Here is an 11,516-nt window from a genome sequence, read left to right as displayed (position 1 = left end):
GAGCTGGTCGGTGGCACTAGGTGAGAGTTAGCGTCCGGCACAGACGAGAAGGGCCGAGATGGCCTGTTTCCGTGGTGTAATTATTAAATGGTTAAATGTAGATCCTGTCGTATGTGCAATCTCACCACACCGTCCCTTCCCGCTCCTCGCCTCCCCTTCCTTCCTCTTCCCTCTGCACCGCAACGCCTCTCAGACACACAGACACACACAGACGCGCAGTCCCTGAGGCAGACACACAGGTCAAGACCTCTGTAACGGCTATTGGTAGGAAAATGGTGCAGAAGGGGGGAATGGGGAGAGGGAGAGAAGGAGCGGGTAAGGGGTGAGGGTGGCAGTGAGGGAGACGGATGAAGAGGGCTGTGGTAAGGGGGCCGGGAGGGACGAGTAGGAGAGAGGGAAAGAGGAACTGTGTGGGGGAGAAAAGAGGAAGCGAAAGAATGTGCGGAGGTAAGTGACAGAGAAAGGAAGAAGGGAGACGGAGTGAACGCAGGGGAAGGGTGGGGAATGGGGGCATTGAGAGAATGTGAGAGAAGGCCGGGTGGCCGGAGCTAAAAACGCACCCAACCCCTTGCCCATCCACGAAAATCCGGAAGGGGAAAGTGTGGTGGGAGATTTGGGAGGAGAGAGAGAGTGGGAATGGAAGAGTAAAGGGGAATGAGAGAGAGACGGGGAAGGAGGGAGCAAAGAGGTGGGAGTTGGGAGGGGGACACCGAGAGCGAGATGGAGAGAATGAGAGAGAGAGATGGAGAGAATGTCGTCCGATAAGGAAGGGAAGACAGAGGACGAGGAAGACGATTGTGTGTTGGGGGTGTATCCTTTGGCCAGTTGCTCTCCAAATCTTTGTTTCTCACCACCCCGACCCCCCCCCCCCCCATTCCTATCTCTCTCAACCACCCTCTGTCACACTCTCAATCTCTCTCCTCTCCTCACTTCCTCCCCCATCTCTCGGTCCCTCTCTTTATCGGCTGTTCATCCGGTGTTTGTGGGAGACGGTCTCCCACTCCGGGCTTCCTCTCCCGACTGTTCCGTCCCTTTCAGGAGCTCAGAGACTCGACAGGATGGACGAGAGCGAGACCTACGCGAACATGCGGCTCACAGGAACGGACCCACAAGCTCCTTTGAGAGGTGAGTGGTGCGGAGAGAGGAGAGAGCTTACCTCTGTGTCTGATTCCGGGTGTATGTGAGATCGGACAGCGTGGACGGTGCTACTCTCTGTGTCTGATTCCGGGTGTGTGTGAGATCGGACAGCGTGGACGGTGCTACTCTCTGTGTCTGATTCCGGGTGTGTGTGAGATCGGACAGCGTGGACGGTGCTACTCTCTGTGTCTGATTCCGGGTGTGTGTGAGATCGGACAGCGTGGACGGTGCTACTCTCTGTGTCTGATTCCGGGTGAGTGTGAGATCGGACAGCGTGGACGGTGCTACTCTCTGTGTCTGATTCCGGCGAGTTGGAAGGGTGGGTGATCGGTCGCCGGCGTCTACTCTGCGTTTTATCCCAATCTCGTCTGATGGTACAGTATGGAGGGTGCTTCACTCTTTGTCTGACCCCGGAGAAGAGGGTGTGGTCAGTCAGTGTGGAGGGAGCTTCAATCTGTGTCAGACCCCGGAGAAGAGGGTGTGGTCGGTCAGTGAGGAGGGAGCTTCACTCTGTGTCTGACCCCGGAGAAGAGGGTGTGGTCGGTCAGTGCCGAGGGAGCTTTACTCTGTGTCAGACCCCGAAGAAGAGCGTGTGGTCGGTCAGTGCCGAGGGAGCTTCACTCTGAGTCAGACCCCAGGAACTTATGTTGAAACGCTGTAGAGGGAGCTTTATGTGTTCTGCCCAGGAAATGTGTGATAGGACTCTGTAGAGAGTTTCACTTTGTGTCTGACCCCGGCAGTGGGACGGTGTGGAGTGAGTTTCTCTCTGTGCCTGTCCCGGGAGTGTGTGATGTGATAGTGCGGAGGAACTCTAACCCCTATTCTCACCCTCACTGTTGTCTTACCAGCTGAACCTGATGTATCGTACGCGGAACTGAATGTCACGGCCCTCTCGGCGCCCCGGGTCCGGAGAGATGGAGGTCAATTTCATCTTTGTTGGTTTGACTCTGTTTCGATGACGTGTGCAATCCTGTCGCGAGATCTCAGGGCGAACGTACCTTGACCCCAATGATTCGTTGCTGTAGAATAAGTCAGATAGATCCCGTGGTATAGGCCATGATGAGGGAGATCTGTGGGAGAGTCGGTGTGGAGGGTGCGCTCCGTGAGGTACGGTGAGGATTCAGCACCATGGAAGCGGGGTCTGTGTTCGGTGTGGAGGGTGCGCTCTGTGATGGGATCTCTGGACGGAGCGCTGTGGGATGTGACAACGAGTCAGTGCTGTGGGAGGGGTCGGTGATGAGGGGTTGCTCTGGGAGGAGTGGAGTGGTGGGTGTGACGAGGGTGTGGGTGAGGAGGAATTGCTGCGGGAGTGTTCGGTGTGGAGAAAGGGACATTGAGGAGGGAGCACTGGTAAAGGCACAGAAAGGAGGGAATGGCGTGGGAAGGGATGACGAGGAGAGATGTCTGTGGATGGGTCGGTAAGGGAACGGCATGGAACTGGTAGTGAGCACGGAGTGCCGTGGAAGAGGTGGAGAGGAGGAAGCGCTGTATAAAATTTGAATACCTGTCTCAACCTTCAAACCCACATTCTCCCTCCTCCCATCATTCTGTCTGCCACTCTCCACTTCTCCCCGCTCTTCCTCCCTTATTCTCTCTCCTCTTCCTCCCGCTCTCTCAACCTGTTCCACCATTTTCTCCTATCCCATTCCCTTCCTTCCCCAGTTGTCTGCGCACTCTCTCTAAACTCGCTCGTCTATCAACATTCCTCTATCTCTCCACATCTCACTCTCTCCCTCCTCTCTGCCCTCTCCCCTCTCCTCTGAACCTCCCCTCTCCCAACCGCTACCCTTTACCCCCAATCTCAACTACGCTCCCCTTCTCTCACTTGACTCACTTTACCAACTCGCCCCTCTATCACACTCTCCATTTCCCACTTGTTCGCTCCCGCTCTGCCCCCCGCACTATTTCCCTCATTCTCTGCTCATTCTCTGACCTGCCGCTATTAGTCCGCTTTCTCCATCTTTCACTCTCTCCCTGTCCTCTCCCCTTCGCCCCATTTTCCGCTTATCTCCCGCTCCGCAACCTCTTCTCTTTAACGACCCCTTCTCCTTTTCCACTCTCGCTCAGGCTTTCCCCTCTCCCTTCCCCTCTCTCACAATCTCTCTCTCTTCCTCCGTCTCTTACCCCCGCGCTCTCACACTTTTCTCCATCCCTCACTCTCCTATCTCCGCTTTTTGCTTTCTCTCTCGCCCCTCTGCCTCTCCACTCACACTTACCCCCTGCTTCCGCTCCCTCTCCCTCAGCCATTCTCTCCGTCTCCCCCTACCCTTCTCTTTCCCCATTCACTCTCTCCCAATTCCCCGCCCATTGCCCGTATCGCTCATCATTTTTTCCTCTTTTCCATCCATCTCTGATCCTCTCTCTCCCATCTTACCCCGTTCCCTCAACTTCTTCCTCACCGCCTCTCATCCTATCTTCTCTTCACTTAACCCACATTGTCCCTTGCGTTCTCTTCCCCTTTCTCTGCTCCCTCGCTCCGTCCTCTATCCTCTTTCTATTACATTCTCTCTCATCCTCCCTCGCTCTGGGTTCCAGGCGGTCTGAGCTCCACCTACGCAGAGGTGAACTTTCCGAAAGACGAGCCCGTCATCGATGAGGATGAGGCTTCTCCCATTGCCGCAGGACACCGTAATCTGCCAACCAATGCCCAAACAGGTCAGAGTTCATAATTATGACGTCATTATAACCATATAACCGTATAACAATTACAGCACGGAAACAGGCCATCTTGGCCCTTCTAGTCCGAGCCGACGCTTACACACACCTAGTCCCACTGGCCCGCACTCAGCGCATAACCCTCCATTACTTTCCTGTCCGTATACCTATCCATTTTTACTTTAAATGACAATACCGAACCTGCCTCTACCACTTCTACAGGAAGCTCATTCCACGTAGCTACCACTCTCTGAGTAAAGAAATTCCTCCTCGTGTTACCCTTAAACTTTTGCCCCCTAACTCTCAACCCATGTCTTTAGACGTCGACAGTTAAACGCCTCGACGTGACAGGTGTCCTGTCCCTTCCCAGCGCGCAGAACCTCACACGAAGCCGGGCTAAACTCCATCTGCCATTTTTGACCCATATCTGTAACGGATGCAAACCCGCTGAATCCATTGGCACCTTCTACACTATCCACCACACAACTAATCTCCGTGTCGTCTACAATTCTACCCACCCATTCATCTCCAGTTTCATTCAAGTTGGTCCTATACATCAGAGACAACCTTGAGATTCAGCGTTTTGAAGTTTTACTCAGATTTACAAATTTATTGAATGACCAGCGTGAAATCGGCTCTACCGGCCCGTCAAGCCGCGCTGCCCGGCAAATCCACAATTTAATACCGGTCTAATGACGGGGAAATTTACAATGACCTGTCAGCTTACCAACTGATACGTCCTTGGACTGTGGGAGGAAACCGGACCACCCGGAGGAGCCCCACTGTGTCACGGGGATACGGTGCACTCATTGTAGGCGGCAGCGGGAATTGAACCCGTCTCGCTGGTACGATAAAGCGTTTGCTAACCACCACGTTACCAGACCGCCGGCAACATGTTAGTCCCCTACACGGCCGCCATATATCCCACGTGTGAAAAAAAGAACAAAGATGGCAGACAATAAAACAACTGTGAAAAACAATAAACTCTGAATCCAGACGGCCAATTCCCCGTGGATCCTCTGTATCATAATCCTCTGGATAAGCCTCCCCTGAGAGACCCGGTCAAACACCCAATTGAAGTTCACGGAGACAACACCCATGACTCCAATTTCAGAGATCAGCTAAAAGACAGAAACAGAAACAGTCAGACATTAGTCAGTCTTTGCCGAGTCACCGAATTGGGACTCTCAGCGACGACGGCTAGAAAGCAGATGAGATTGAGAGATGGAGGGGGTGATCGTGTTGGGAGGGGGGAGCGCGGATGGTGGGTAGAAGGGAGACTCAGTGGGGGTTACGGCTGAATTCACGCACACGCTGAATGGTCTCTCTACAGGTGCGCAGAAACAGGACCCGGAAGAGAACATCGTAAACAGATCACACCGTAAGATCTGCCTACTCTGCCTGGTTACGTTCGCTCTCATCGCGATAGTTGCCGGGCTCTCGATATTTGGTGAGTCGAACGGGCTCCGCGTGGAGTCAGACCATAAACAAACTGAGCGAGATGAATAATCAGCGTAAAACCTCACAGTGATAACCGCACCCCCATCGACGCGACACGGACACACACCCTAACAGTGACAATTGTACGACCTGTTCTATTACACGATCAAGTTTCATTCTCACACCGACACACCATTCACCATAACACCAACAACCCTGTCAGCATAGCACCGTCAGAGCCCTGTACACGTCACTGATATACTTCAGCTGCGACCGACATGCCCCTCACTGTGACAGAGACATCACACTCATAGTGACAACGTACCCCTCACTGTAACATCGACATGCCCCTCACTGTGACAGAGACATCACACTCATAGTGACAACGTACCCCTCACTGTAACATCGACTGCCCCTCACTGTGACAGAGATATCACACTCATAGTGACAACGTACCCCTCACTGTAACATCGACATGCCCCTCACTGTGACAGTGACATCACACTCATAGTGACAACGTACCCCTCACTGTAACATCGACATGCCCCTCACTGTGACAGAGACATCACACTCATAGTGACAGCGTACCCCTCACTGTAACATCGACATGCCCCTCACTGTGACAGAGACATCACACTCATAGTGACAACGTACCCCTCACTGTAACATCGACATGCCCCTCACTGTGACAGAGACATCACACTCATAGTGACAACGTACCCCTCACTGTAACATCGACATGCCCCTCACTGTGACAGAGACATCACACTCATAGTGACAACGTACCTCTCACTGTAACATAGACATGCCCCTCACTGAGACAGAGACATCACACTCATAGTGACAACGTACCCCTTACTGTAACATCGACATGTCCCTCACTGTGACAGAGACATCACACTCATAGTGACAACGTACCCCTTACTGTAACATCGACATGCCCCCGGCCGGATTACTGATACGCTCCTCAAGGCGACACCTTCAACTGTGACACCAGCACGCCACACACCATAACACAGACACTCCACGCACCGTGACACCGAAAAACCCCTCACTGTGATTCTGACATATCCCTCACCGTGACATCGAGATAAACCTCACTTTGACTCGGCACAGCTCTCACCGAGACTCAGAGCCACGTACCATCGTGACAACGTCACGTCCTTCACCGCAACTCTGATATATTCCTCACTGTGACACGGAATCAATCATCATCGTGATACTGACGGAGCCCCCATCGTAACGCCAACAGAAACCTCGCCGGGACACGAATATACCCGTCAGCTTGACACAGACACGACCTCACAGAAGCACAGGCTCCGCACAATGTGACACTAAAGCACCCGTCCCCTTGTTATCAACACGCGGCTCACTGTAAACACAGACAAGCCCCTCACCATACCACATACACGATCTGTACCGTGACAAAAGCACGCCTCTCACTGTAACTCACGTCACCGTGACAACTGCACGCTCCTCTACGTGAATCGCACCGCAGCGCAAGGTGACACCTACACGCTCCTCAACATGAATCGCACCGCAAGGTGACACTATCACACCAATTAGCGAGAACACCCCGCACCGTGACGCCGTCTGACACGTCACTATAAACGCGAAACATCCTTCACCATCTCCCTCAGCATCACAGATTCGTCAGTCTCAGATCAACTCCGACGTAAAATACCAGCTGCTTTGGGAGCAATTTCTGGAGATGAACAGGACACAGACCCAATATCGACAACAGGCCCATGAGTTGAATCTCTCCAACTCCGATTGTCTCCGGAATATATCTGCCCTCAACAACAACCTCTCCATCTTCGAAACGAAGATCAGAACTTTCAAATGGATAAAGGGTGAAATTTGCCAATTTCTGACGAGTAGCAGAGGTGAGACATTTCTACAAGTCTGACCCCGGGAGTGTGCGCCGGGAAGGGAGGGTGTGGTGGGAGCTTCATTATGCGTCTGACCCCGGGAGTGTGCGCCTGGAAGGGAAGGTGTGGTGGGAGCTTCAATACGTGTCTGACCCCGGGAGTGTGCGCCTGGAAGGGAGGGTGTGGTGGGAGCTTCACTACGTGTCTGACCCCGGGAGTGTGCGCCGGGAAGCGAAGGTGTGGTGGGAGCTTCACTATGTGTCTGACCCCGGGAGTGTGCGCCGGGAAGGGAAGGTGTGGTGGGTGCTTCACTACGTGTCTGACCCCGGGAGTGTGCGCCGGGAAGGGAGGGTCTGGTGGGAGCTTCACTACGTGTCTGACCCCGGGAGTGTGTGCCGGGATGGGAGGGTGTGGTGGGTGCTTCTCTATGTGTCTGACCCCGGGAGTGTGCGCCGGGAAGGGAAGGTGTGGTGGGAGCTTCACTATGTGTCTGACCCCGGGACTGTGCGCCGGGAAGGGAAGGTGTGGTGGGAGCTTCTCTATGTGTCTGACCCCGGGGTTGTGTACGATGGGAGAGAGTGGAGGGAACTTCACTCTGGGTCTGACCAAGAGGCTGTGTGATGAGGCCTTGTGCAATGAGTTTCACTCCGTGTTTGATCCAGTGGCCTGTGATGAGGCGGTGTGGAGGGAGCATCACATTGTGTCTGACTCCGTGAGCGTATCAGGGGAGGGTAGAGGTAGCCTCAGTCTATGCCTGACGGGAGAGACTGTTATGGATGATGTGGATGGAACTTCACTCTGCCTCATCCTGTTAATGTGCGATGGGACGGTGTGGGTGGAGATTCAATCTGTATCTGAACACAGGTATGCGTGAGATGGGACTGCGTGGAGGGAAATTCACTCTGTGTGTTCCACTGGGTGTGCGTGATGGGAAAGTGTGAAGGGAGATTCAGTCTGTGTCTCACTGTTCTTCGTCCCTGATTTCTAGAGCAAACCTGTTCCCAGGACTGGATCAGAAATAAAGTCCGGTGTTATTACATATCCACGTTTGAAACAGCTTTCCACAAAGCGATTCAGGAATGTTCAAACCCTGATTCAAGGCTGCTCGAAATCAATTCAAGTGATGAAGCGGTATGTGTCACAGCACGAGAAGATCCCACAGTAACACAGGAATCATTGCACACCACGGGGTCAGACACAGAGTGAAGCTCCCTCCACACCGTCCCATCACCCACTCCCGGGGTCAGACACAGAGTCAATCTCCCTCCACACCGTCACATCACACACTCCCGGGGTCAGACATAGAGTGAATCTCCCTCCACACCGTCCCATCACACACTCCCGGGGTCAGACACAGAGTGAATCAACCTCCACACCGTCCCATCACACACTCCCGGGGTCAGACATAGAGTGAATCTCCCTCCACACCGTCCCATCACACACTCCCGGGGTCAGACACAGAGTGAATCAACCTCCACACCGTCCCATCTCACACCCCCGTGGTCAGACACACAGAGAATCTCCCTCTGCATCGTCCTATCTCACACACACACGGGGTCAGACACAGAATGAAGCTCCCTCCACATTGTCACATCACACATTCACCGGGGTTAAACTGAGAGTGAAGCTCTCCATACGATCCTGTTGTAATCGGCTGAGAGATGCTCCGTATCATATTTTTCGATTCTTGGCATTAACCGAATAAATTTAATTTTCCAGAGCTTTGTATCCCGCAAACTTGTCGACGGAAAAAATGCATACTGGATTGGAAAATGCGAAGACGGGTGAGATTTGGACTGATCTGTGGGGTGAGAGTTTGGTATTGTGATAGTCCTGACGGGAGAAAATGCGAATCGTTTACGGACCGAAGTAGTTTTCTGGGAAAACGGACGGGCATTGGGATTTGTTTGCAGTACTGTATGTGGGTAGGGGGTAGAGTGGTACCATGGGTATATTTTGGGGTCGACACATGTCTGTCGGAGAAGGACAGGGCAGTGGAAATATTTCGGAAACTGGCAGGGGGCAGTGGGGAGAGATCAGTAGACAGGGATTATTTTGGTAATGACGCATGTGGGTGAGGACAGCGCGGTGCAGTGGGATCATTTTGGATATAGTCGGCGGGCTGTGAGGAGAGGGAGCAACAGTGGGATTAGTTTTGTGAATGACATAGATCTGAGGGGGCGAGAGTAGGACAATTGGAATAGTTTAGAAACCGACACAGGGCCGTGGAAACACAGTCGGTTAACAAGATTAGAGACGCAAAGATGTGGGAGAGAGGGTGCCAGTGATATAACTCTGGAGGCGGATCAGAGGCTAAGGGGCGAGCGCGGAGTAGTGGGATATGTTAGGAGACAGACACGAAGCTCTGGATAGAGGGAGGGGCAACGGGATTAATCCGGGACCGACAGAGGGCTGAGGGGAGAGCGCGGAGTAGTGGGATATGTTAGGAGACAGACACGAAGCTCTGGATAGAGGGAGGGGCAACGGGATTAATCCGGGACCAACAGAGGGCTGAGGGGAGAGCGCGGAGTAGTGGGATATGTTAGGAGACAGACACGAAGCTCTGGATAGTGGGAGGGACAACAGGATTAATCTTGAACCGATATAGAGCTGAGGGAAGAGTGTGGAACAGTGGGATTCATTTCGAGACAGACATAACTCTGTGGTGAGAGGGAGGGATAGTGGGGTTTGTGCGGGGACTGAAACTGATCAGAAGGGAGAGGTTGGACCTGTTCGATTCGAAAGGGGACTCACAGAGAACTGTGGTGAGGAAGCGGTTCAGTGTGATTAGTTTGGAGGACGCAGGACTGTGGGGAGACATTGGAACCGTGGTATCTGTCCGGGTGCTGCACGAGGCCGTGGGGAGAGCGTAGTTGAGTGGGATCAGTTTGGGGAGTGACACAGGCTGTTAGGAGAGAGTGATTTCATGTGATTAACTTGGGGACGGTCTGGGCTCCGGTTCTCTGCTGGAGCTGTTTTGTCTCTGTTGAAATTGTTTAACCCTCTTGGATAGGAACGTGTCTTGGGGTCTCCTGTACAAGTTGTCCTCGAGGACGTCCCAATGCAGAGACTGCAACTCGTACCCAGGGAGTAACCCTTGCAGTCATGATCGCCGTTTCATCTGCGAGAAATCGGCGCCTTTGTTCCCGGAGATGCCTGAATATATCCAGGCTCTCTGTCAACAGCCAGTGGAGTCGACATGAATCAAGTGACTAACTTCCGCCTTCCCGATCTCTCTAAACTCTCCGTCTCCCTGATGCCTCCCTCTCTTTCTCCTTTCCACCCACTCTCGCCTCAATCCTCTGCCGTCTGTGCCAGTGCGGCCGGTTTGAATCATGTGACTACCCCTCTATTTCCGCATTCTCTCTTCGTCAACTATCACTCCTCCATCCTCTCGATCTCCCTCCTCACCCTCTCTGTCCCTTCCTCCTACTCCATTCTCTTCTTTTTGTCGCATCCCCATTCTCCCCACCACACACCAACAAACCTCTGTCCCCATCGATCCCCTTCTTTCTCGCCATTTCCGCCCCGTCCTGTTCTTCTCCAATTGCCAACTTTTCCCCACGTTCGCCTCCCTCCCAACTCCTTCTCTACCCTTCTCTCCCCTTCCCTCTCCGTTCTCTCTGAACCCCCGTCTCCCTGATATCTCTCTCTTTCTCTTTTCCAACCGTTCTCAACACAATCCTGTGCAGTCTTGTTCTTGATAACCCAACTCTGGGTAAAAGACTATGCCGATTCCCTCTGTCTGTGCCCCTCTCGGGTTTATGCACTCTGTAATGTTACAACAACGCTCCAGGGAATAAAGTCCCAACCTTCCCTCCCTCTCTCCATAACCCTCGATTTCCTGCAATATCCCTGTAGAACTCCCTTTCCAGGTCAGTGGCATTTGTTTACTAAAGCAGAAAGCCTCACCGACGTCTTGTCCCACTGCAGTGTGATCTCCCGATTCCTGTGCTCAGTGTGACTGGTGAAGACCAGCGTGACAAGTGTTCCGTCGTATCGAATATCTTTAAGCAGAATCGCTATTTGATTGTTTTACCTGAAATTTATACGGTCGGGTATTTGTTCTTTAGCTTCATCAGTACGGCAAAATATGTGCAGTTAATGTAAATTGCAAACGTTAATAAACACCGCAAAATTGCCGAGTGTGTGATCGTGCGTTCAGAGATGTGATGGTGCAGGGTGAGAAGATGTTCCTGAATCGTTGTGTGTGGGTGTTTGGGCTCCTGCGACTCCTCCCTGATGGTAGTAACGAGCAGAGAGCTTCTCCCGGGTGGGGAGAGTACTCAGTGATGGATGCCGCTTTCTCGAGGCATCGCCTCCTGACAACGTCCGCGATGGTGGGGAGCGGTGTGACCGTCAGAGTGGCGGCTGAGGCTGGAACCCTCTGTAGCCCGTTACTATTCTGTGTGT

At 53.0% G+C, this 11,516-nt stretch overlaps 1 protein-coding gene across 1 annotated transcript; it reads left to right on the top strand.

Annotated features, from left to right (window-relative positions):
- Window positions 1–212: 212 nt before the first annotated feature.
- On the top strand, window positions 213–11,245 carry LOC140721939 (oxidized low-density lipoprotein receptor 1-like). The gene is made up of 9 exons (XM_073036761.1): window positions 213–264; window positions 1,039–1,125; window positions 1,986–2,057; window positions 3,673–3,792; window positions 5,126–5,242; window positions 6,873–7,118; window positions 8,092–8,234; window positions 8,823–8,887; window positions 10,117–11,245. Exons 2-9 carry the CDS (start codon window positions 1,059–1,061, stop codon window positions 10,304–10,306), a joined length of 1,020 nt encoding a protein of 339 aa, XP_072892862.1. The 5' UTR covers window positions 213–264; window positions 1,039–1,058; the 3' UTR covers window positions 10,307–11,245.
- Window positions 11,246–11,516: the final 271 nt, after the last annotated feature.

The sequence above is a fragment of the Hemitrygon akajei genome, unplaced genomic scaffold (genome assembly GCF_048418815.1).
Source record: "Hemitrygon akajei unplaced genomic scaffold, sHemAka1.3 Scf000065, whole genome shotgun sequence".
In the NCBI taxonomy this organism is placed as follows: domain Eukaryota; kingdom Metazoa; phylum Chordata; class Chondrichthyes; order Myliobatiformes; family Dasyatidae; genus Hemitrygon; species Hemitrygon akajei.
The sequence above is the reverse complement of the archived record's forward strand: the minus strand, read 5'-3'. Positions and strand labels throughout refer to the sequence as shown.